Source organism: Bos javanicus, chromosome 10 (genome assembly GCF_032452875.1).
Source record: "Bos javanicus breed banteng chromosome 10, ARS-OSU_banteng_1.0, whole genome shotgun sequence".
Taxonomy (NCBI): Eukaryota; Metazoa; Chordata; class Mammalia; order Artiodactyla; family Bovidae; genus Bos; species Bos javanicus.
In genome coordinates this window covers 11,927,325-11,954,758 of record NC_083877.1, presented here as the reverse complement: position 1 = coordinate 11,954,758, position 27,434 = coordinate 11,927,325, and the positions used below count along the sequence as shown (strand labels likewise).

At 39.6% G+C, this 27,434-nt stretch overlaps 1 protein-coding gene across 1 annotated transcript; it reads left to right on the top strand.

Moving 5' to 3' along the window:
* Positions 1-1,188: 1,188 nt before the first annotated feature.
* On the top strand, positions 1,189-26,137 carry MTFMT (mitochondrial methionyl-tRNA formyltransferase). The gene is made up of 9 exons (XM_061430083.1): positions 1,189-1,440; positions 3,396-3,605; positions 7,638-7,760; positions 9,401-9,503; positions 10,592-10,667; positions 17,124-17,215; positions 24,148-24,226; positions 25,105-25,187; positions 25,719-26,137. The coding sequence occupies exons 1-9, from the start codon at positions 1,220-1,222 to the stop codon at positions 25,902-25,904; spliced, it is 1,173 nt and encodes a 390-aa protein (XP_061286067.1). The 5' UTR covers positions 1,189-1,219; the 3' UTR covers positions 25,905-26,137.
* The last annotated feature ends 1,297 nt before the right edge of the window (positions 26,138-27,434 follow it).

Genomic DNA, 27,434 nt, shown 5'->3' with positions numbered 1-27,434 from the left:
CCCTCAGTAATTCCAAACTGTGAGAAGTAGAGGTCCCCACAGAGCATTAAAAGGATACATAGAGGTATTTCCCTGGTGGGCCTGTAGTTAAGATTCCACCCATCTACTCCAGGGGACACCAGTTCAATCCTTAGTCAGGGAAATAAAATGTCACACAACCAAAAAGTAAAAAATAAAAATAAATAAATTAGGCCAAGATATTAAAAAAATACTATTAAAAAGGGAACATAGAGAAAAACACTAAATCCATACAGGCAGGAGCTCAAGGCTTCAGGGAGGATGTCTGACCTTGGCATTAAAGAATGGATAGTATTCAGAGAGGAAGTGGGGAGGGGAGCATAAGCTAAGGCACTGAAGCAGGGATGTGCAGAGCTCATAATTTCGGAAAAAGGACTGGCCCAGGGTCACTGAGCCTGAGGTTGTGTGATGGGGAGAGGTGGTGACAGTAAGTCTAGGAAGGAATCTGGTCTTCACTCTACAGTCAGGTTGCATAGGCCACTCAAGGACCTCAGAAATACAGAATCTAAGCACTAAAAGCTTTTAGATTCTTCTGAGGACAGCTTCCCCTGCCCATAGTCCTTGAGAATCTCTTCTGTGTTATCCCTCTGTGCGGAAAGGTACCCACAAGGAATGGAAAAAGTGGGCCTTTGAGTCACTAAAGTGACTACAAACAAGAATTGGGGACACTGACTTCCCTAGTACTTGGGATTGCTGTGAAGGTTAGGATAACAGACTTTGGACCCACGTGGGGCTAGCCGTGAGGACCTTACATAGGTAACTCCCCTAACTTCACGTAGTCTCAGATCCTCTTCAGTAAAATGGCTGTAATATCTACCTGGTATGGGTGATATGAAGATTAACTAAACAAAGGGGATCTAGTAAATATTAGTTATAATGGCTGAGAAAATGGTACAGAAATAAATACATAAATAGAGATTTCGTCATCAGAAAACATGTATGATTTGTTTCTAAAAAGAGCTGTTTGGGGAGATTGGCTAAATCGTGCAAACAAATGCAACAAAAGTCACGAGCACTTCTGAACCTGCAAATTCCTTTTCCAGCTCCAACACTGATGGGGCACGCCTCCAATCAGGCAAGCCACGCCCCAGTCGCGGAAAGGCCTCGCGGGACGAGTTTCCTGCCCGGCCCCGCCCCTCCGGCCTGGCGCCGGCTCCCGCACGGCTACGCGCCTGCGCAGGGTAGGCCGCCCGCGGAAGAGATGAGGGTGCTGCTGCGGTGCTGCTGCGGGCACCTGCCAGTCGGGGGCGGCGCGGGCCGGAGGCCGAACCCACGCTGGCGAGCGCTGGCCAGGCTGAGCGCGTCCCCTGGCTGGGAGGACGGCCAGGGCGCTCGAGTCCGCGAGAAGCCGCCTTGGAGGGTGCTCTTTTTCGGCAATGACCAGTTCGCCCGCGAAACGCTGCGGGCGCTGCACGCCGCCAGGTACCGGGGCCGGGGATTGGGAGGCCCGGGTGTTGAGGGCGCAGCTGTGGAAACTCTGCGGCCGGCCTCGAGGATTTGGGCTTCTCGTCGGGAAAAGCAGATGAGCGGGAGGAGCGTGAGCCCAGATCCCGGCGTCTCGGGCGCCCGGAAGGTGCGCCGCCCCCCTTGGCAGTCCTTGGGTGCCCGCCTGGTCCCGCCCAGCCGATCTACACGCCCCCGACTCTTAACGCGCTCTGAGCTCTACATGGCACTCCCTGGTGTCGAGACCTTGCTGCCTGCTTTACCTGCATCACCTGTCTTGTCCCACCACCTCCCTGCCCCCTTTGCATGGAAACCGTGACCCAGAGAGGTTAAGAGATTGCCCAAGGTCATCAGCTGAGCAGGCTGGGACTAAGATGGGGTCCGAATTCAAAGACCTCCCCTTTCCACTCGCTCCTACTCCTACTCAATATGATTTGTACCCTCTAATCCTTTGGGCTTCTTACTAGACACAGGCATCTCTCTGCACACGCTTGCCTTACACTTTGACTACCCATCTCCTCCCTGTATACAACCGGATCCAGTTTTCTGGGACTGAAACGAAGACATAGTCCAAAAGCGAACTGCTTTTCCAATGAATAAATTTATAAACCAGAACTCTTAGGTATACATTTAATATTTATTCCGCAGGGGGATCCTACTTCCCTGGCCAGGAATCAAGCCTGGGCTCCCATAAGTGGAAGTGTGGAGTCCCAACCACTGGACCGCCAGGAAATTCCCTACATTTAGTATTTCTAAAATTCAACAAATTGTGATTCCTAGGGGGGAGAATTATTTGAGATCTAGCCTGTCCGGAAGGTCCATGGTATGTGGTGGCTGTCCCCATATACACTGCTTTGCCTCCTTTCCCCTAGTCTGCATGTTTTGTTTCCCCATTCCTTGTTTTCCCCATGCACCCCAGACTCAGTTCTGTCATCTCCCTCCATCACGTCTTCCCTGCAAGTACTTCCCAGCAGACCCTCACGTTGACTCCTTCACGGATGCCCTTGTATTCCCGGTCCACACACTCCGCTCTGTAACACACCCTGACACACTCCCTTCACACGTGCTCCCTTTGGACACTGTCTGTAACGCACTCTCTGCATGCCGCTTTCCTTGTGTGGTCTCCTGCGGCTCTCACTGCATGTGTCCTGATGCTTCTGCTGGTGCTTCACTTGGCGGCCCCAGTACTCCTGCACTTTCTGTTCTGGGCCCTCCTGTCTATTTCTTTTCTCATAACTCCTTAACATTTGATGCAATACCTGCCGAGTAAATGAACAGCCCCTGGCACTGGAATACTATGCAGCAGGTGGTGCTACATACAGTGTCATGGAATGATGCCCATGGGGTGTGTGTGTATGTACATAGAAATATATATATATACATACATACATATATTTTTAAAATATTGTTTGAATAATGTTATAGTAAAAAAAGAAAATTCAAAAAATTTAGAAGACACACAATGAAAAGTCAGTTCCTTCCTTCTCGTTCTCTTCAGTTCCCAATTCTTCTCTTCAATTTCTTATTCTAGAAATGTTTGATGCATACATAAGCAAATGTATGCTTAACCATTTTTTTAAAAAAGACTCACATAATATCATACAGTGTTAGAGAAAAAAACAAAATGCAGGACAGTATATATAATATTCCAGTTGTGTAAAATGTCTATTGTATGTGTTTCAGTGTGCACAGGAAATTTCTAGAACCGTAACAGTCCGAACAGTAGCCAGTAGCCACTTGCGGCTCTTTGAATTTAAACAATTAAAATTAAATAAATAAACCAAACTTTAGTCTCTCAGTTGCACTAGTTTTAACATTTACCCTTGAGTGCTTCGTGAATTAATCAGAAAAATGCCTTAGAAATGTATGAAGTAGTTTAACATTCCGTCATTGTCTTAACCCTGTCATATTTTCTTCTAATCTTTCCACCTTAGGGAAAACAAAGAGGAAGAGTTAATTGAGAAGTTGGAGGTGGTCACAGTGCCCTCCCCATCACCAAAAGGACTGCCAGTGAAGCAATATGCTGTCCAGTCTCAGCTTCCAGTGTATGAGTGGCCAGATGTGGGATCTGGAGAATACGATGTTGGCGTGGTAGCATCATTTGGCCGACTGTTGAGTGAGGCTTTTATTCTTAAATTTCCCTAGTAAGTTTTATTTGTAAGGAAATACAGTGCACAGACCTTGGCCTTTATATACTGGACCTGGTATCTAAAGTGCAGTACAGTGTGACTTGGACTCTAATTCTGCTTGGTTCAGTATTTTCTTATAAAGTACAAGATTTCATTAGTGGCCTGAATTGTTTTGTTTTGTGGCTCAAAACGACACAAGTTTATTGCCTTGTAGTTCTGTAGGTTGGGAGTCTACCTATGGCTCAGGAGGTTAAAATCAGAGTGTTAGCAGGGCTTCATTCTTTTCTGGAATCTCTAGCGGAGAATCCACTCCTTTGCCCCTTCCAGCTTCTAGAGGCCACCAACTTTCTTTGGCCCGTGGTGCCCTTCCTCTATCTTCAAAGCCAGCGATGGAAGATCAAGTCTTTTTCACTTCACATCTCTCCATTCCATTATCACTTTCTGACCTTCAGCTAGGGAAGGTTCCCTGCTTTTAAGAATTCATGTGATTAGATTGGACCCACTGGATAATCCAGGATAATCTCTCTATCTCGAGGTCTTTACCTTAACTGTATCTACAAAATGTGTAAGGTAACATATTCACAGGTTCTGGGGATTAGGACATAAACATCCTTGGAGATCCATTATTCAGCTAACACTGGAGGAGATGCTATGATTGGTTTCATGAGTCAGTAAGCACTGGCTCCAAACACCCCTGAAATCCTCTCTGTGTTCCCATATTTTTAAGATACACTGCACAGTAATTTGATCAGTTCAGTTCAGTCGCTCAGTCATGTCCAACTCTTTGCAACCCCATGGACTCCAGCACACTAGGCTTCCCTGTCCTTCACTGTCTCCCAGAGTTTGCTCAGACTCATGTCTGAGTCAGTGATGCCATCCAACCATCTCATCCTCTGTCGTCCCCTTCTCCTCCCCTCTTCAATCCTTCCTAGCATCAGGGTTTTTTTTTCCAGTGAGTCAGTTCTTTGCAATACTTTGCATCAGGTGGCCAAGTATTGGAGCTTCAGTTTCAGCATCAGTCCTTCCAATGAATATTCAGGACTGATTTCCTTTAGGATGGACTGGTTGGATCTCCTTTCAGTCCAAGGGACTCTGAAGAGTCTTCTCCAACACCACAGTTCAAAGAAGCATCAATTCTTCAGTGCTCAGCTTTCTTTATGGTCCAGCTCTCACATATATACGTGACTGCTGGAAAAGCCATAGCTTTGACTAGACAGACCTTTGTTGGCAAGGTAATGTCTCTGCTTTTTAATATGCTGTCTAGGTTGGTCATAGCTTTTTTTCCAAGGAGCAGGCATCTTTGAATTTCATGGCTGCAGTCACCATGCAGTGATTTTGGAGCTCCCCAAAATAAAGTCTGTCTCTGTTTCCATTGTTTCCCCATCTATTTGCCATGAAGTGATAGGACTGGATATCCTGATCTTCGTTTTTTGAATGTTGAGTTTTAAGCCAACTTTTTCACTCTCTTCTTTCGCTTTCATCAAGAGGCTCTTTAGTTCTTCGCTTTCTGCCATGAAGGTGGTGTCTTCTGCTTATCAGCTTATTGATATTTCTCCTGGCAGTCTTGATTCCAGTTTGTGCTTCATCCAGCCTGGCATTTCTCATGGTGTACTCTGCATATAAGTTAAATAAGCAGGGTGACAACATATAGCCTTGTCATACTCCTTTCCCGATTTGGAACCAGTCCATTCCATTTCCAGTTCAGTTCAGTTGCTCAGTTGTGTCCATCTCAATGATGAAGTATGCAGTCATTGAGATTTCAATATTTGCACAAAGCCAAATGGCAAAAAAAGCCAAGTCAAATGCACAGCTGAAAATGAAAAACATGCCATAGTAATCTAAATTGTCTTACATGTCAGTTCTCATACTGACATTTCAAGTCACATGGGAAGATTAATTAACATTACTGGCATGAAGTATTATAATGTATGATGCCCTTTATCACTGTCTATGGGCTCTCACCCACCCTCATTTAAGTTCTGTATATATGCCGACAGTTCCTAAATTTGTCCCTCCAATTCAGATCTCTGTCTGAACTCGAGGCCCCTGGTACACACTGCCTTCTCTGCAGCTCTGCTGGATGTCTGAGAGGCACCTTACACTTAAGATATCCTGAACCTTTCGCCCCAAAGCCTGATCCTTCCCAAAATCTTCATTTCAGCACATGGCAACTCCAGCCTTCAAGACCCAAAACCTCGGCATTATTGTTAATTCCTTATCTCACACCACACATTCAATTCGTCGGGAAGTTCTGTCAGCTCTGCCTTTGAAATCTGCCTAGAATGACGGCCTCTCATCACTTCTGTGGCCACCACTCTTGGCTCTTGTACTGCATAACCTCCTAAGTGGTCTTCACTTCTGTCTTGGGCCCTCTCAGTCTTTGACCACCCAACACCTCACGATCCTTTTAAAGTGTAAGTCAGTCATGTCACTCTGCTCAAAGTTCTCCGGTGGTTTTCCATCTTGCTCATAGTAAAAATCCAGTCCTTTTTTTTTTTCTTCCTGTTGGATTCATTATTGCTTATATCCCCAGTACTTAGTGCCAGGACATGAGTTGTACTTAGTAAATATTTGATGGATGAATGAGACTGGGCTGAACAGTGGAATATAGGAGGCTCATATATATAGGGGCTTCCCTGGTGGCTCAGTTGGTAAAGAGTCTGCCTGCAATGCAGGAGACCTGGGTTCAATCCCTGGGTTGGGAAGATCCCCTGGAGAATGGAATAGCTATCCTCTCTAGTATTCTGGCTTGGAGAATTCCATGGAGTATTCCATGTGGTTACAAAGAGTCCGACACAGCTGAGTGACGTTCACTTTCACTTTATATATATATACGTGTATATATGTGCGTGTATATATATGGACAGGGAGGCCTGGCGTGCTGTGATTCATGGGGTTGCAAAGAGTCGGACACGACTGAGCGACTGAACTGAACTGAACTGATATATATATACACACACATACTCTCAAGTGCATACTCATGCTGATGGAAACATCATTAAACTAATGGCTGCTGCTGCTGCTGCTGCTGCTAAGTTGCTTCAGTCGTGTCCGACTCTGTGCGACCCCATAGATGGCAGCCCAACAGGCTCCCCGTCCCTGGGATTCTCCAGGCAAGAACAGTGGAGTGGGTTGCCATTTCCTTCTCCAATGCATGAAAGTGAAAAGTCAAAGTGAAGTCGCTCAGTCGTGTCTGACTCTTAGAGACCCCATGGACTGCAGCCTACCAGGCTCCTCCATCCATGGCATTTTCCAGGCAAGAGTACGGGAGTGGGGTGCCATTGCCTTCTCCAAACTAATGGCAGATTAGTAAATTATTAAAATTGCTTATTTATGGGTGAAAAGCGTATTGGGATACACACCAATGGTGAATAAATCATTCAGTGGGGATCTAAGAAGCTTGTTTTAGGAACTCTATATAAAATTTTAGTAAATTGAGGGTAATTATGTAATTTGACTAAAAATATAATTTTACATTGTCCATGAGATGAACAGCTGGTTTGAGTGGTTCTTCTCATATAGTAAGAAAACACATTATATATGTTTATTTAAAAACTCCCAGATGTCACAAGCTGTTGTGGAACATCTTTGGAACAATGAATAGTTCTTGCTCTGTTATTGAGTTTCATGGGTCTCTTATGGCAAGAGAGTGTACTTAGCTCTGACTCCTGCTTTAGTTGGTTTGAGACTAGATTTAACTGTTTTTCAAATTTTCTGGCAACGTTTAATGATGAAAAATAGCATATTAGTTTAGGTAGCAGTAAACTAAGGGGCTTCCCCGGTGGCCCAGCGGTAAAGAATTCGCCTGCAGTGCAGAAGCTGCAGGTTTGATCCCTGGGTCGGGAAGATCCCCTGGAGGAGGGCACAGCAACCCACTCCAGTATTCTTATGTGGAGAATCCCATGGACAGAGGAGCCTGATGGGCTATAGTCCACGGGGTCTCACAGAGTCCGAAACACTGAAGCGATTGAGCCCACATATATGCAGCAGTAAACTAAATGGTGAAAAAGCCCACTTTCACACTAATTTCTGTCTTTTCTAACTCAGCGGCATCTTGAATGTCCATCCCAGTTGCCTTCCGAGGTGGCGTGGTCCAGCCCCTATAATCCACACCATCCTGCATGGAGACACAATTGCTGGAGTAACGATTATGCAAATTAAACCCAGAAGGTAGAGCATATTTTCTTGTCCTGAGACTTTTTGTGAGTTTTGAATGTTGATGTCATTCTGCCTGAGGGAAAGGGGAGGTGGATAAGTGGGTGCTAATCACTAATTTCTCTAACTCCAGGATGCTTTTTTCTTCTGTTTCTTCCTGGTTTGTAACATAAAACATATGTGTTTTAGAATTTACACAGTGTCTCTTTATACTTGTTAATGAAATAATGTTATTAACAGCTGGATTTCTGTAAATAACGTTTATAAGCGAAAGATGGATTTTTGCATATTGGTTGTCACAATCTTGGTTTTCTGCTGACCTTGGTTTTTATGGTCAAAATTTTTTTGGAATCTGAAGTAATACGTTGTATACTAATGTGTTATATAATTGTCTTTAATATTTAATTTCTTAAATCATACCTACAATCTAAAAAACAGTTATTTTAAATTGTACCAGGAGAGTATCTTAATACTCTGCCTGTTATCACCTAATGTCTTCAGAGAAAAGAAAAATTCACAAGTTCACAAGAATAAGTCAATATCTGGGATTTGCTTTAACTTCCAAAAAAAAAAAAAAAGAGGGAAGGGTCAGATGAAACAAGAGCTGTGAAACTTTGGTAGTTCTCAAATCTGAGTGATGGTGTGTATGGGGATTTCCTTAGACTCTTCATTCTGTTTTTGGAATGTTTGTAACTTTTCATAATAAGCATTTTACTAAAGCTTATAGGTAAAAGAGAGTTTAACAGACCAGAGAGTTACATATTTAAAACAAAATATATTTCTAATAGAAGTTGATAGCCAATATTTGCAGAGCTTGATATAAAATTCAAGACTTGTGGCAATGCAAATACATTTGCACCCACTTGTAATCACTATTGATTATAATTCAGGCAAAACTCCTGTCCTTTGAGAAAGGAAATATTGAAAGGAATGATTATAAATTCCTTAATTATACTTCCTTGGAAAATAAATTCTTTGCTTTGTGCTTTCATTATATAAATAGAGACTTTCTCATACTATTTATTACTAATGGTAGAATTATTTGTGGTTTTAATTAAATCCCTGATGTGCAACTTGATACTTTTTTCCTTTGGGAAAAAATAAAATCTAAATATAGGCCAGATTTGCTCTCCCTTCTTTCTTTCTTTTTTAATTTTATGGATTTTAATAGTTTAGTAAAATGACTGTATTAGAATTTAATTTTGTTAAGCTCAAATATTGACTCCATATATGGCCTATATGACCAGAAAATGGTACTTAAGAGTAAAACAGATGAAAACACAGAAAATGGTGAAAAGTTAATAGGCTTAAACTCTCTAGTTAATAATAAACTCAAGCGATATTAGTAACATGCTAATGTTGCTCACCCTTCTTTCAAACTCACATTTCTCCCTTGCCGATGGCTAACAGTCATATTCATGGCCATGGTTAAACTACTTCCCTGGCAGTCCAGTGGTTAGGGTTCTGCGCTTCCACCACAGGGGGCCCAGGTTCAGTCCCTGGTCAGGGAACTAAGATCCCACAAGTCATACATGTGGCCTAAAAAATAAACAAAAACTATCCTTGTGGTATGTAAACAGTCATGTAGATAGACATATTGATCTTAAGAAATAGTCAGTGATCATGTTACTATTTGCTTTTGATTTTCTTGGTAGGTTTGATGTAGGTCCAATCCTCAAACAGGAGACGGTTCCTGTGCCACCCAAGAGCACCTCAAAGGAATTGGAAGCAGTGCTGTCAAGACTGGGTGCCAACATGGTACACAATATCCCCCTGCTTGTTTCCAAAGTGTTTATGATGAAAAGAACACTTTTATGATATATAATTTTAGACTTATTTAAAAAAAATGATTTTTATCCCTGGCTTCCTAAAAATCAGCTTAGAAGTCTTTGAACATTTACACAAAGGAGGTACTTAATCAAGGCTTTTGAATGAAATATGTGATTTTATATGATCTACCGCATTCCATGGAGAGGCTTTTAGACTATTCTTCCAGTTTCACTCTTAGTCTCAGGGACATACCATTCATCCCTGTCAAACTGGACCAGGAGCATTTCCTAAGTGAGTCACAGCTTTCCTCCCACTTTTGTACCTATGTTCCAGTCATCTGCATCCATGTGTTTTGGAATTCTGCTGACCCCCTTGCTGTAAATGAACTCTGGGACTTTTTCATTCAATCTGTCTGAGTAACTGCTTAATGACCCAATTAGTGATTTTCATCTGAACTAAACTTTCTGTAGAGGAAAACGTTCTCCCCTGGTTTATAGATGGTGCTCTCCATTCTAGGCACTCCCCTCGGAAATGCTGTTATGGTAGTGTCTGTCATTTATGGAGCACTGGCTTGTGTGCCAAGGACTGTATTAGATACTGTTGTTGTATACTATTATAGATGCTCTTATGTCCTTTTTTTTTTTTTTTACCTTTCCAACAAACCTTTTTCAACTGTTTTATAGATGATGACCTTGAAGGTCAGAGACACGTGAAACAGTTTTTCCACAGAGACACAGCTAGTAGGCCGTGAAACTGGGATTTGAATCCAGAACTATGTGACTCCAGAGTACACTCTGTTTAAATCTCCACAGCTTTCCTTCATATAGAGTGGGAGTGTGGTTAGCTGAGCTCAGGCTGTTCTAATGGCCGGTCAGGGCTCAGCATTCTCAGAAAGGAAATAGGTGGCCTGTAGCCTGCAGAGAAGCAAGAGCTCCACTGAGACCCCACCAAGTAGATGGCTCGTCACGGCTTAAGCCAATTTATTGCCTGACCCCAATTTCATGGTACTGAGTTGTAATGTATTTCTGTTTTTGTTCTTTTCATCTTGAATATATTTCTCTCTCTTTTTTTTAAAGCTTATTTCAGTTTTGAAAAATTTGCCTGAAAGTTTGAATAATGGAAGACAGCAGCCAGCCGAGGGGGTGACACATGGTAAGTGCAGATGGCCCAGACTCTTACATATTTCCTGAGGTTTTGCTTGTCGTGATTGGCATCTGAGCCCTCTGACTTCCTCACTGTACATTTCCCTTAATTTGACTAAGATCAAGTGACCACTGGCAGGTCTGTTTCCAGAGAATGATCGGTAAGGGATCTTTCTCCCTCTTCACATGTAGCCTTCAGTTCAGTTCAGTCTCTCAGTGTCCGACTCTTTGCGACCCCATGGACTAGAGCACGCCAGGCCTCCCTGTCCATCACCAACTCCCAGAGTTGACCCAAACTCATGTCCATTGAGTCGGTGATGCCATCCAGCCATCTCATCGTCTGTCGTCCCCTTCTCCTCCTGCCCCCAATCCCTCCCAGCATCAGAGTCTTTTCCAATGAGTCAACTCTTCGCATGAGGTGGCCAAAGTATTGGAGTTTCAGCTATAGTATCAGTCCTTCCAATGAACACCCAGGACTGATCTCCTTTAGGATGGACTGGTTGGATCTCCTTGCAGTCCAAGGGACTCTCAAGAGTCTTCTCCAACACCACAGTTCAAAAGCATCAGTTCTTCAGTGCTCAGCTTTCTTCATAGTCCAACTCTCACATCCATACACGACCACTGGAAAAACCATAGCCTTGATTAGATGGACCTTTGTTGGCAAAGTAATGTCTCTGCTTTTGAATATGCTATCTAGGTTGGTCATAACTTTCCTTCCAAGGAGTAAGCGTCTTTTAATTTCATGGCTGCAGTCACCATTTGCAGTGATTTTGGAGCCCCCCAAAATAAAGTCTGACACTGTTTCCACTGTTTCCCCATCTATTTGCCATGAAGTGATGGGACCAGATGCCATGATCTTAGTTTTCTGAATGTTGAGCTTTAAGCCAACTTTTTCACTCTCCTCTTTCACTCTCATCAAGAGGCTTTTTAGTTCCTCTTCACTTTCTGCCATTAGGGCAGTGTCATCTGCATATCTGAGGTTATTGATATTTCTCCCGGCAATCTTGATTCCAGCTTGTGCTTCTTCCAGCCCAGCGTTTCTCATGATGTACTCTGCATATAAGTTAAATAAGCAGGGTGACAATATACAGCCCTGACGTACTCCTTTTCCTATTTGGAACCAGTCTGTTGTTCCATGTCCAGTTCTAACTGTTGCTTCCTGACCTGCATATAGGTTTCTCAAGAGGCAGGTCAGGTGGTCTGGTATTCCTGTTTCTTTCAGAATTTTCCACAGTTTCTTGTGATCCACACAGTCAAAGGCTTTGGTATAGTCAATAAAGCAGAAATAGATGTTTTTCTGGAACTCTCTTGCTTTTTCGATGATCCAGCAGATGTTGGCAATTTGATCTCTGGTTCCTCTACCTTGTTTAAAACCAGCTTGAACATCTGGAAGTTTATAGTTCACATATTGCTGAAGCCTGGCTTGGAGAATTTTAGGCATTACTTTACTAGCGTGTGAGATGAGTGCAATTGTGTAGTAGTTTGAGCATTCTTTGGCATTGCCTTTCTTTGGGATTGGAATGAAAACTGACCTTTTCCAGTCCTGTGGCCACTGCTGAGTTTTCCAAATTTGCTGGCATATTGAGTACAGCACTTTCATAGCATCATCTTTCAGGATTTGAAATAGCTCAACTGGAATTCCATCACCTTCACTAGCTTTGTTCGTAGTGATGCTTTCTAAGGCCCACTTGACTTCACATTCCAGGATGTCTGGCTCTAGATCATACCATTGTGATTATCTGGGTTGTGAAGATCTTTTTTGTACAGTTCTTCTGTGTATTCTTGCCACCTCTTCTTAATATCTTCTGCTTCTGTTAGGTCCATACCATTTCTGTCCTTTATCGAGCCCATCTTTGCATGAAATGTTCCCTTGGTATCTCTAATTTTCTTGAAGAGATCTCTAGTCTTTCCCATTCTGTTGTTTTCCTCTATTTCTTTGCATTGATCGCTGAGGAAGGCTTTCTTATCTCTTCTTGCTGTTCTTTGGAACTCTGCATTCAGATGCTTATATCTTTCCTTCTCCTTTGCTTTTCACTCTTCTTCTTTTCACAGCTATTTGTAAGGGCTCCCCATACAGCCATTTTGCTTTTTTGCATTTCTTTTCCATGGGGATGATCTTGATCCCTGTCTCCTGTACAATGTCATGAACCTCAGTCCATAGTTCATCAGGCACTCTATCAGATCTAGTCCCTTAAATCTATTTCTCACTTCCACTGTATAATCATAAGGGATTTGATTTAGATCATACTTGAATGGTCTAGTGGTTTTCCCTACTTTCTTCAATTTCAGTCTGAATTTGGCAATATGGCAATAAGGATTTCAGGATCTGAGCCACAGTCAGCTCCCGGTCTTGTTTTTGCTGACTGTATAGGGCTTCTCCATCTTTGGCTGCAAAGAATATAATCAGTCTGATTTCACTGTTGACCATCTGCTGATGTCCATGTGTAGAGTCTTCTCTTGTGTTGTTGCAAGAGGGTGTTTGCTATGACCAGTGTGTTCTCTTGGCAAAACTCCATTAGCCTTTGTCCTGCTTCATTCCATACTCCAAGGCCAAATTTGCCTGTTACCCCAGGTGTTTCTTGACTTCCTACTTTTGCATTCCAGTCCCCTATAATGAAAAGGACATGTTTTTTGGGTGTTAGTTCTAAAAGGTCTTGTAGGTCTTCATAGAACCGTTCAACTTCAGCTTCTTCAGCGTTACTGGTTGCCTTATGAAAGATTAAAACAATTTCTTCTATTCTTTTTATTGAAAAGTACCAAACATAAAGGTAAGTTGAAAGACAGTGAATACCTGTTTAACCCAGAGTCAACAATTACTAATGTTTGTTCACCTTGTAAAGTCTCTGTCTCTCGTCATATTTTCTTCATATATATGTGTATATGTTTATATAGTATATATATTTTAATTTCTGCTATACCATTTGGGGTCTTCCCAGGTGGCACTGGTGGTAAAGAACCTGCCTGCCAAAGTAGGAGAAGTGAAAAAACATGGGTTCGATCCCTGGGTTGGGAAGATCCCCTGGAGGAGGGTATGGCAACCCACTCCAGTATTCTTGCCTGAAGAGCCCCATGGACAGAGGAGCCTGGTTGGCTGTGGTCCATAGGGTCACGAAGAGTTGGACATGACTGAAGCGACTTAGCACATACCATTTGGACGTATGCATTATAACTTTTCATCCCTCAATATTTTAACATACATCTCCTAGGAAAAGTGAACATAGCCAATCCATATTTAAATTTTTCTGTCTAAAAACATATTTTATAGCTGTATTTTTTTCAGACTAGGATCCAGTTACGGTGAGTTGTGTGTCTCTTTAGTTTCTTTAGAGTAATTCCTCCACTGCTTTTTTTCTATGTCATTAATTTTTGAAGATACCAGGCCAGTTGTCTGTTTCCTTTCAGGATTTAGTTCAGTGTTTAGTTTTTCTAGCCCTGAAAGTTCCTGTAAATCAGAAGTTCTCAACACTTGATTAGATTCAGGCTTAAAGTTATGGAAAGAGAATTTCATAGATGATACTGTGTTCCAGTGATATTTGTTTCAGTTTGTTTTTAACCTTGTGTTGCTTTTTATTTTAGCTTGTGATTTAATTTTATTTCTTGAATATGTGAGACATTTTCATGACTCAGAATTTAAAACTGTTTGGAGGATGTACTTGGGGAAGTCTCTGGAATTGAACATGACTGAGCACATACATGCACGTGGGGAAGTCTCTGCCTCTGTCGCTGCAGTTGTAGCGTGTCGAATACTAGGTTGCATCAAAGCTAGTGAAGCTAAGTTTGATCACTTGGTTGAGATAGTGACCACCAGATCTTTCTACTGTACAGCCATGTTTCTCCCTTTGCAAATGACAGGTAATCTGTGGGGTAATACTTTGATAACCGTGCAGATATCTGGTTTCCTAGAGGCTCAGCAGTAAAGAATCTGCCTACAGTGCAGGAGATGCAGAGACACGGGTTCGATCCCTGGGTCAGGAAGATCCCCTGGAGGAGAAAATGGTAAACCACTCCTGTATTCTTGCCTGGAAAATTCCGTGGACAGAGGAGCTTGGCAGGCTGCAGTACATGGGGTTGCAACAAGTTGAACGTGAATGAGCAACTAAACAGCAACAACCTTTCACAATTTCAGCAGGGATTGATGCGCCTTCCTTCAATGAATTATTTCAATGAAAACCAAAATGGTTATTTTCCAGTTCCTTTTATATTTAATGGTTGGCATTATTCTGTAAAGAGCTTTTCCTCATTAATTGGGGGTGAATTTTAATTCATCCTAGAAGGGCAGGATAATTTCTTAATTCTTTCTGTAATTATCAATTTTTAAAATAGGGAGTTGGCACCATAATCACCTTCAGTTATGATGGCAAGTAAATTTTTGTATCATTTGATTTGTGGATTTTTATTTATTGTGTTTTATAGTTAATCACATTCCTAATGCTTTGTGCTGCTCAAGCTGTCCCAAATTTGGCCAATGGTAGCCTCTTAAAGTTGGCTCCTGCATCCTTTTGATAACTCCCCACCCTCAAAATAGTTTTTGAGTGCTTCCTTGTTTTTTCACAAGATGCCCCAGGCTCACCTTATAAATTCTGTGCCCCATGTTGGAATCAGCCATCTCTCCCTTGTTCATTTTAGCTGGGGAGCAGTATTTAGAAGCCATCTGATACCATGATGTGTTCCAAAATGAGGTATCAGAAAAGGCTAGGTGTTATATATTTTTTAAAATATTTGAGTTGATACTGTTTCTAATTCAAATTTTAAAGTACAGGATTATTCTTGTATTTTCTCTTACACACAAAAAAACTTTTAAAATCAATTCTGTACCATTTTTTATTTGCCGTGCATAAAATAATTTCAAAATCGCAACAATATTACTGTGAAAAATTTTAAGTACTAAGTAAGAGTTAAGATCTACAATTTTTTTTTTTTTTTCGGTCTTTAAAATATATCCTTCTAAAGTATATAGTCAGAGTACTGGGTTCAAAACTTACTGGAGATAATTATTTTTTCCATGTGGCTTTGTTATCTAGGTTGATATTAGATTATATAGTTAAGTTTCTTTGTTTCAGTTTGGTTTTATTTTTCAGGGTTGCCTTTTTCCTTTTTACAACAAATCTTAGTTTTGAATATTTGAAACATTTACATGATTCAGAGTTAAAAGCATTTGGAAAGGTTACACAGAGAAGTCTTCCATCCCATTCCTATCTCCTTGGATCCTGTTTCTCTCCCTCTAGAACTGTTAGTTTCTGATTTAGCCTGTTAGTTGTTTCCTTTATAAAAATAAGCAAAAACACATACTTTAAAACTGATTTTTTTTCTTTTTTATTCCACAAAGGATGGCTTAAAATATACACTCTTCTGATTCTTTCTTTTTTTCACTTTACAGTGTATGCTGGTGATCATCTATCAATAAGAAGTTTTCGTGTTTTTTATGGCCGTATAGTTCTCATTTGTTTGGAAAAACTATAGTGTAATCAACAGACCCCCTTATTGGTGGACATTTGGATTATTTTTAATCATTTGCTATTTCCAGTAATGCTACTATGAATAACTTTATGCATAGTTACCTCCTAATCTAAGAGATAAGAAATTGTGTCTTGGAGTAGTTTTAATTCACATTACTCCTTGAGTAAGGTTGAGGAACTTTTCGTGTTTAAGGACTATTTGCATTTTTTTTTTTTTCTGAGAAGAGTCTATTATATCTTTTGCCATTTTTCAATCCAATTTTTGGTTTCTTTTGTCTCAGTTTTTAGGAGTACTTTGTGTAATAGATAGAAATAAATCTATATAATAGATACAAAGTACTCCTAAATATAATTTAAATATAAGTAACACATATATATATAATACTTATATGTAAATACTTATATTTATTAAATAGATACATCTCTCATTCAATATATGTAAATATAAAATACTGTGATATAAATTGCAAATACCTTGTTTGTCATTTGTCTCCTGGCTTTATTTGTGGCATTTCATTTTGTCTTACAAAAGTTTTTTATGTAGTCACATTTATCATTCTTTAATTGCTTCTGGACTTTGAATCATAAAAGAACTTTTTCTGTTCCTACGTTATAAAGAAATTTACCCATGCTTTCTTCTGTGCTTAGTCACTCGGTTGGGTCCAACTCTTTGCCACCCCATGGACTGTAGCCTGCTAGGTTCATCTGTCCATGGGGATTCTCCAGATAAGAATACTGGAGTGGGTTGCCATGCTTTCCTCCAGGGAATCTTCCCAACCCAGGGAATGTTTTCTTCTAGTACTTTTATTTATTATGTATATACGTGTATGTATATATATACACATATGTATGTGTATATATGTGGAAAATGTAAAACATACAGAAGTTGAGAAAATAATATGATGAATTTTCTATCATTCAGATCATTCTCTCTGTCATTCTGTATCAATAATTACCAATTTATGGTCATTGACCTGATATTCATTCTTGCCATTGGTTTTCTCTCACAGCCCCTAAGATTTCTGCTGCTACCAGCTGTATAAAATGGGAGGAACAAACTTCAGAGCAGATATTCAGACTTTATCGTGCTGTTGGAAATATAGTAAGTTGGAAGTCAAATTGCAGTTTTACCTAATTGTGTGTGTATATGTGTGTGTGTGTTGTAATTCACTTTTAAAGTATTTATATTTAGGAATAAATCTCATAAACAAAACCTAAGGATCCTGAAATTCATTTTTTCATTTAATTAAGTATTTTATTTTTGACTGCATGGGCTTCTCATCGCAGTGGCTTCTCTCGTTGTAGAGCTTGGGCTCTAGGTGCACGGACTAAAGTAGTTGAAGCATGTGAGCTTGGTAGTTGCGGCTTGCAGGCTCAGCTGCTCCTCAGCGTGTGGGATCTTCCTGGACCGGGGATGGAACCTGTGTCCCCTGCATTGGCAGGCAGATTTTTAATCACTGGACTACCAGGGAGGTCCCTGAAATTAATTTCTAAATGAACTTTTTCTTCATCTCAAACTGAAACTCTATAACCATTAAATAACAACTCCCCATTCTACCCATCCCGCCATCCCTGGTAATCACTATTCCACTTTCTGTTTGTGAATATGCCTATCATGCTGCTGCTGCTGCTGCTAAGTCGCTTCAGTCATGTCCATAGTCGTGTCCGTGCTGTCTTTGTGACCCCATAGACGGCAGCCCACCAGGCTCCCCCGTCCCTGGGATTCTCCAGGCAAGAACAGTGGAGTGGGTTGCCATTTCCTTCTCCAGTGCATGAAAGTGAAAAGTGAAAGTGAAGTCGCTCAGTCGTGTCCAACTCTTCGCAACCCCATGGACTGCAGCCTACCAGGCTCCTCCATCCATGGGATTTTCCAGGCAAGAGTACTGGAGTGGGGTGCCATTGCGTTCTCCGATGCCTATCATAGGCACCTCATATAAGTAGAATCATACAATATGTGTCCGTTTGTGCCTGGCTTATCTCACTTAGCATAATGTTTTCATTATGTTGTTTCATTCATGTTGTACCATGTATCGAAATGTCATTCTTTTTAGGGCTGAATAACATTCCATTGTATATATATGTAGCACGTTTTGTTTATCCATTCGTCTCTTGATGGCCATTTGTTTCCACGTTTTAGCTAATGTGAATAATGCAGGTATGATTGTGGATGTACAAATATCTGTTTGAGTCCCTATTTTAATTCTTTTGTATATCCGACATTCATTTTTTAATAGAATCTTTTTTAACTTTTTTATTTTTTAGTTTATTTTTTGGCTTCACTGAGTCTTTGTTGCTGTGCATGGGCTTTCTTACTTGAGGCGAACAGGGTCTCCTCTCCAGTTGAGGCTTCTCATTGTGGTGGCTTCTCTTGTTGCATGGTATAGGCTCTAGGGCACGTGGACTTCAGGAGTTGCTACACTCAGGCTCAGTAGTCCCAGGTCCTGGGCTCTGGAGAGTGGGCTCCATAGTTACGGGGCATGGGGCTAGTTGCCCTGGAGCGTGTGGGATCTTCCTGGACCAGGGATTGAACCTGTGTCTCCTGCATTGGCAAGCAGATTCTCAACCACTGGACCACCAGGGAAGTCCCAAGTTTGGGGTTTTTAATGGACTACTTTTGTTGGTTAAAATGGAGAACTCCTTTGAATATCTGTAACATGCCCAGTTCTTCAGTGAGGATTACAACCTTATGTTATGGGTATTATCCCATTTTAAGTTGACAAATTGAGGCTTAAAGTAGATGCTCAATGAATGGCTATTGAGTGTTGCTGACGGTCACATTGTTAGTGAGAGTCAGGTTTTGAACTGAAGTCAGATCTGCCTGACTTCAAACCCTGTACTTTTCCCGCTGTAATAGAATGGCATTAGGGAAAGGAACATTGACTTTAGAACCAGACAGAGCTGGATTCCAGCTTCTCTCTGCTACTTCCTAGCTTTGTAGACTTGAGAAAGTTATTTAACTTCTGAGATTTAGTTAGTTCATTTGAAAATTAGAATGACATATTGTATATAAAGCATCTAGTACAGTATCTGATACCTACTATTATTCATTCATTAAAAAAAAATTTATTGAAATCCTATTATGTGCCAGGCATTGTTCTAGGTGTTAGAGGTGATGTGGGAAAGCAAAAACAAATAAGCAAATAAATAAGGATAATATCAGATAGTGTGATAAGCTCTTCAGTGAAAATTAATGGAAGATAATGTGATAGATTCACTGGTGGCTATTTTAGATTGGATATCTGTTTGGGGAAGGCCACTCTGAACTGACATTTAAGCTGAGGTCTGAAAGACAATAAGGAGAAAGTCATGCCCAGATCAGGAAAAGAGCGTTCCAGGCAGAGGGAGCAGCTAATACAAAACTCAAGTAAGCAAAATCAGATAAAGATTTACCAAAAAAGAAAACTACAGATCAATAGCCCTTATTAACATAGAGGCAAAAATCCTTGATAGAATTAACCAACTGAGTCAAACAACATGTAGAAAAGGATTATACACCTTGGTTACGTGCAATGTAGCCCAGGAATACAAGGTCGGTTCAGCATAGAAAAATCAACGTAATACACCATATTAATAAAGGACAAAAACCACGTAACTGTCTGTGTAGATATAGAAAAGGCATTTGAAAAATCCAATATCTTTTCATGATAAAAATATTCAACAGACTAAGAATAAGTAGGAACTTCCTCAAACTGGTAAAGAATATCTACCAAAAAAAAACAACCCAAAGTCAACATCATATTTAATGGCAGAAGATTGAAATTGTTCCCTCTAAGATCAGGAACAAGATAAAGATCTCCACTCTCACTGCTTTTTAAAAAATTTTTGTTTTTAATTGGAGGATAATTGCTTTACAGTGTTGTGTTGGTTTCTGCCTTACAACAACTCACCACTTGTATTCAATATTGTACTGGAGGTTATAGCCAGAGTAATTAGACAAGAAAAAAAAGGAACAATGTAAAACTATGTCTATAATATTATATATAGAAAATTATAAAGACTCTGCCCTCCAACGGAGAAGGCAGTGGCAACCCACTCCAGTACTTTTGCCTGGAAAATCCCATGGACAGAGGAGCCTGGTAGGCTGCAGTCCATGGGGTTGTGGGAGTCAGACACCTGAGTGTGACTTCACTTTTCACTTTCATGCATTGGAGAAGGAAATGGCAACCCACTCCAGTGTTCTTGCCTGGAGAATCCCAGGGACGGGGGAGCCTGGTGGGCTGCTGTCTATGGGGTTGCACAGAGTCGGACACGACCGAAGTGACTTAGCAGCAGCAGCAGCAGCAAACAACCCCCCTCCAAAACAGAGCTAATAAACAGCAAGGAATTCCTAAGTAAATGGAAAGACCTCTGTGTTTGCGAATAAGAAGATTTAATATTGTTAAGATGGCACTGTTGCCCAAATTGATCTACAAACTCAACACATTTCCTATAGAAATCCTACTTGACTTCTTTGCAAAAATGGACAAGTTTATCCTAAAACTCATATGGAATCCCAAGAGGTCCAGAATAGACAGAAAATCTTGAAAAAGAACAAAATTGAAGGACTAATAGTTCCTGATTTTACAACTTACTACAAAGCTACAAAAATCAAGGCAATGTGATACTGAAAAAGATAGACATAAAGCTCAATGGGATAGAATTGAGAGTCTAGAAATAAACCCATACATATATGGTCACGTGATTTGTGATAAGGATTCCAAGACAATTTGATGGGGAAAGAATAGTCTTTTTACCACATGGTGCTTGGACAACTGGATATTCAGAATAAAATGGATTTGGATCCCTACCTCACACTACATATAAAAATGAGCTCAGTATGGATCAGAAACCTAAATGTAAGAGCTAAACTATGAAAACTCTTAGAAGAAGATATATTAGTATATCTTCATGACCTTGAAGTATGCAGTGGTTCTTAGATATAATGCCTGAAGAATAAGCAACAAACTAAAAACAGAAATTGGATTTCAAAATTTAAAAGAACACTAACAAGAAAATGAAAAGACAACCTACATAATAAAAGAAAATATGTGCAAATCATATATCTGATGAGAGTCTAGTAACCAGTATATATAAAGAACAAAGAACTCTCATAGCAAAAAGGTTAAGATTATTAGCAAAGATCTAATAACGTGATAAGAAAATCAGCAAAGGATTTACATAGACATTTATCCTAAGAAAATATATAATTGGCCACTAAGCATATGAAGAGATAGTCAATGTCATTAGTCATTAGGGAAATGCAAATCAAAACTATACTGAGACACCACTTCACACTTACTAGAATTGCTGTAATTAAAAAAAAAAAAACAAACATAATCAGGGTTGATGAGGATGTGGAGAAATTTGGAACCCTCATTCATTGTTGGTGGAAATGTAAAATGGGGCAGCTGCTTTAGAGAACAGTTTGACAGCTCCCCCAAAAGTTAAAACAGTTAAACACTACATAATAATGCTTATCTTCTGCAATTGACCTTTCCTCCCTATAACAGAAGGAATGCTTATCTTGCAACCAGAAAGTGAAATTTGATTCCTAGAGCTGCTGTGTATTAATGAAGAACAAGATTCTTAACTTCTCTGAGCTTCTGCATTTTACCTGTAAAATGAGATTAATGAGCAGGTCCACAGCTGTCAAGATGAAAGGAGATAAACTGTCAATTTAAATCCATGCCAACGTATGATTTTGACAGTAATGATAGTGAACACAGAAATGCTGTATTCTTACTATCCCTTTCCTTTCTGTAGTGCTCTGATGCTAAGGTCAAGATGAGCTTTACCTCCCCAAGAACAAGTACTGTATATTCTAATTCTGTACTTATATTGTATTTGTAGCCCTCTGTAAATATAAATGATTTTCAGTCAGTAAACGTGTTTCAGAAGTCTTTATAGAGTTCTTTGAAAGAGAAAAGGTTACACACATGAAAATCATTTCATGACTTACTGGAAGCTGGTAAAAGAAGAATCAGTCAGCAAATTACAGAAGAGGATATTATACCAAAATATGACATAGATAAAGTTGTGAATACTTTTCTTCAAATGTGTTTAATTCTCTGATTTAACTGTTCACATCTTTGAAACAGCCTATCTTATTCTGAAAGTTAAATGTCCTGTTGAGGTGGCCATGAAAAGAGCCCTGAGCTGAGAATGAGAAAATGTAGATTCTGGTCCTTGGCTCTGCCATTAACCAACTGTGTCTAAACGTGGGGAAACGGGTGCATTTCTCTGGGCCTCACTTTCCTCATCTATGAAATAGAGGACTGAACTGCAGTCTGCAAATTAGTTTATTTACTTCAGAAATTAGAAAGAACTTATTTTCCTGGTGTATGTTAATTTCTGTTAGCCTATTTAAATCAAAGTCTAATAAAAGTAGCATCTCACTGTGGGGAAAGGCAAGATGGATTATCCAATATATAGTGTTGGGATGGCTGGTTAGCCAAAAGAAAGGGAGCCTTCAAGTCTCATCTTTTAAAACCAGAATAAAATCTAAATGGATCAAAATGAAACCAACAAGAACTGGGAAAAAGCATAGTTGGATAATTTTGTAATATTTGATAAATGTGGATAGGCCTTTTTAAGAATGATATGTACCAATGAAGTCATGAGAGAAAAGGCTAATAAATACAACTTAATAAAATAAAAAACTTATGCATGGGAAAAATTACCCAATATTAACAGTCAACAAACTAGAAAAATATTCATAATACATCTGAGAACTAAAGAGCTAATTTCCTAAAAATATAAAAGTGTTTAATGAATTAATGAGATGAACAACTCAGTTTTTTTTTTAATGAGCAAAGGGCATAAACAGGCCTAAGAAATAAAATGTGCAAGTGCAAGTAGATATGCACTACTCCTTAGGCTCATTAATAATAAACAGAAATAGACTGTCATGTTTTTCTCTTATGAAGATTGTTTAACAGTAAAATGTTGATGTTTTTTAAGTGGTCCACTTAAAAAAACAGCTATTGGGACTTCCCTGGTGGTCTAGTGGGAGCCCTGGGCTCAAACCCTGCTCGGGGAACTAGCTCCCACATGCCGCAACTAAGAGTTCATATGCTACAACTACAGACCCAGTGCAGCCAAATGAATAAATATATTAAACAACAACAACAGACTATTCTCCAGAAATATAAAAGTCCTCAAAGATATATATGCCAGGCTACTTATCACATTTAAAGTTTTTTTGTAATTTTGTAATATGTTATGAAATGTCTATCATAAAGGCATTGGTTGCATAAATTATGGTACATTTTATAAAATGGAATATTGTCCAGCAGATAAAAGAGTGAAATAGATAAGTGTGTACTGATGAAAATTTGTCCAGTTTATGGTTAAGTAGAAAAAAAAAATCCTTGTCAAACACTATGTTTTAGATTTTTGTGATAATTATATGTGTAGAAAAAATACAAGGACATACACATCAGGCTACTAACTGTGGTTACCTCTCGGGATGGGAGGTAACCTCTGGGCCTCACTTTCCTTGTCTATGAATGCGAGGACTGAACTGCAGTCAGTCCTTGAAAAACCCGATGAGACTGAACTGCTCATCATTTATGTTACTAGGTGCCATTTGCAGCCTGGATTTAGTGAAAAAAATTTTTTTTCCTGTGATAAAAGTTTTATAAGCAAAAATTTACCACCAGTTTTGCCAGCACTGCATTTTCACTGTTTTTCTTTTGCCTTGTAGGATGACTGGATTGGTGTTCGATCAGTGATGCTTAAGAAAATTATTCATTTTCTAATTTTTTAACATTAATGGTTGTAATGCTTGCATTTTTATAATGAGCATGATTTTTAACTAGAAATATTAATAAAGATATACATTGATTAAAAATGGTGTTTAATTTTAAGATCTTGTAAATCCCTAGGGCTGATGCAGAGGGTCATGTTATGTTCTGTTTCATAAGGTTTAGAGACTGAGTTCCCAGTTCCACTGTAATTGGGAGAGAAGTCAGGCCAGATTAACACAAAATAATAATTGAAAAATGTTGGGGATTGAGTGTTTTTTTTTTTATTCTTCTTTCATTTTATTTGCAGATTCCGTTGCAGACACTCTGGATGGATAATACCATTAAACTTCTGGATTTGGTAGAAGTTGATAATTCAGTCCTCAGTGGTACTTACTTTTGAATAGCTGTCATGGAAAATGTTTTCAGTATAGTCTGTTTGAAAATGTGTCTGTTTTACCATGAGTCACATTTACTAAAAATAAGGATTCTTTCAGTTTGTTTCAGCTCAGTAATTGTAATACTTTACATTCATTTGTAATGTTATTCTTTGCAGTGTCCATTCACATGTATTTCCTCTCTTAACCATTGTAAGAAATTGAGAAGTAGATACCAGTGTTACTATCCCATATTAAGCTCTGTGATTTCCTCTCTTAAGGTTTTCAGGGAATGCAGAATGATTAGGTTAATTTCATTCTGATGAATATCATAATGAAAATCTCTGGGCAGCTCGGTGAGAATCTTAGGCCAGGGTGGAGCATTTCATGATCTGGTCCATTCAGAGGCCCATTCGTGTCCTACCATCCTGGTAGACTGAAGGAATGTGAGCCACAGAGGGAGCTGGTGTAGTTCAGAGGGTGTCAGAGTTACCCAGGGATCTAGGAATTGAGATTTGTTTGGTCATGGATAGAGGGCCCAGCTTAGATCCTAAGTTTCCTTGTATATCTCTCCACTGCAAACTAGTTATTTCACCCAAATGGTCAAAACTTCTAGGTTCAACATTTTAGGTTGATCTCCGGGACACTGAGTAAAGGACTAATAGCTGCTTATGTGTATGGAAAGGTTCCCGTTGGGTTCAAGATACACACAGAGCACCATGACTCTCTTGTAAGTTTTGGGTTACAGTCAGGGCATCAGCAGATGTGTGCTCTCCAGTATTAGTACTGTCTTGCAGAATGTTTCCTTTGATTTTTAAGAAGCACTATGAAGTTGTGTAATTATTTATTCTCTCTCTCATATCCCTGTTTTCCTCCTTCTCTTTCTTTAGATTCAAAATTAACAGGACAAGCTGTTATTCCAGGATCAGTAATATACCACAAACAGTCACAAATACTGCTGGTTTGTTGCAAGGTACACTTTCCTTTAGTTTCACGTTATTACACTTCTTTTATTGAGTTTATAGTTTATATCATTTGTCATTTTTGGTTGGGTCATCACTCAACTGACTGTCCATCAGATTGTGATGAAGTTTTACCAAGGTGTTACTATTGCTCAGACAATGAAAAATGATTCAGTAACTTTGTTGTTGTTTAGTTGCTAAGTTGTGTCCAACTCTTTTGCAACCCCATGGACTAGAGCCTGCCAGGCTCCTCTGTCCATGGGATTTCCCAGGCAAGAATACTGGAGTGGGTTGCCATTTCCTTCTCCAGGGGATCTTCCCAACCCAGGGATGGAACAGCATCTCCTGCATTGGCAGGTGGATTCTTTACCACTGAGCCACCAGGAAAGCCCATCATTTATGTTATTTAGTGCCATTTGCAGCCTGGATGTTGAAAGATTTGTTTGTTTGTTTTTTGTGTGTGTGTTAAAAGTTTTATAAGTCAAAATTTACCACCAGTTTTGCCAGCACTGCATTTTCACTGTTTGCCTTTTGCCCTTTAGGATGACTGGATTGGTGTTCGATCAGTGATGCTCAAGAAAACACTAACAGCTACTGACTTCTACAATGGATATTTGCACCCCTGGTACCAGAAAAATTCCCAGGCTCAACCAAGCCAATGCAGATTTCAGACTCTCAGACTTCCACCAAAGAAGAAGCAGAAAAAAAAAATTGTTGCTATGCAATAGTGCACCAAGTACTTTGGAAGAAGATGGACAAGAACCTACTATATACTTGTAATTTGTTAGAAGCCTTATTTACAAGGAATTATCTTGACTTTCAAAGAATTTGATGCCGTTGAAAGGGAAGATTATTGTCAAAAAGATGAATTACCTCACTTTGCATTTTCCGTCTAACAGTTAAAAATAGCTTTTTCTGTTTGAATAAAAAGAGAAGTTTTAAATTAAATTTTTATTTATAATATCAGACTCATCAGACTGTATCTTTACCTGACAGTGAGTATGACTAACTGGTATGTGTATATACTGAAGAGAGTTTCTTTTGAAAAAGTGCATCTATTAAATTTTTAAAATCATATGTCCCCTCTGACCGTGTTAGCATTTCAGCAGTATTCAGTCTACATTTCGGATTTTTAACAGGGAGTAAAGTCAGATCTTTACATTTATCTACCATCTAGTTCCTACCAACTCATTAACATTCATAATATGTTATAATCTCTGTAAATTCACATTTTACACCTAGATTTCCTTAAAGTGGGAATATAGTAACATTCTTCAACATGCTTGTGCAGTAAAAGTTGTTGATCAGCTGGCCTGTGCAGACTCATCTTCTCTGTGTCCAGGAGAGTCAGGCACTTCTCTGGAGGAAGGGAGGTGAGGTGGCCAGCTGTTGAATTTTTTTAAGCCTTTATATTATCAGCTTTTCCTGCCTAGATTCTATCAGTTAAAATTCTTCTGCAGTCATTAATTCAGCAATACTTAATGATAGCATGATCAGATAATTGGTCATCTCTATTAGGACATGTTTATAACTAAAAGGAAGCACTTAGTTACCCCTGGATGACAGGTATCAACAGGACTCTCCGAAGCAAACCAGGTTGTATAAACATTGTAGTTTTTAAAGAGTTTTTTAAAAACGTGAACCATTTTTAAAGTTTTTATTGAATTTGTTATAGTATTGCTTCTGTGTTACGTTTTGGTTTTTTTGGCCACGAGGCATGTGGGATCTTAGCTCTCCAATCAGGGATTGAACTCACGCTTCCTGATTGGAAGGTGAAGTCCTAACCACTAGACTGACAGAGAAGTCCTTAAACACCCTCTTTATTGAACGCTTGCAGTGTAAGCTAGATTTTATGCTGATTACTGGAGACTAAGAGATTAAATATATGTTTAATCTATTGGGGACACAAGCATAAGCAAATAGAATACTGTTTAAATGCCATAATGGAGATATTGTGGAAGCACTAAGTCTCCCCTCAAGGGAGTCAGTGGAGGCAAAGCTGAATCTGAGCTTCCGAATGATGAGTTCATTACGCAGACAAAGACCTGGAAGAACATTCTACTGTGTGCAGAGGAACAGAGACATAAAGAGAACACTATCTTACAGGGGGTTTGGGAACGTTCTTAAGCTGAGTGATGGGAACACGATTGCCTTTTATTATCATTCTTTATAAATTTGCTATGCACACTCTTAAGTGTATGAGCTAGTTATATTTACATATGTGTGTATATAGCTGGCTGGGAGAGAGCTAATGGTGG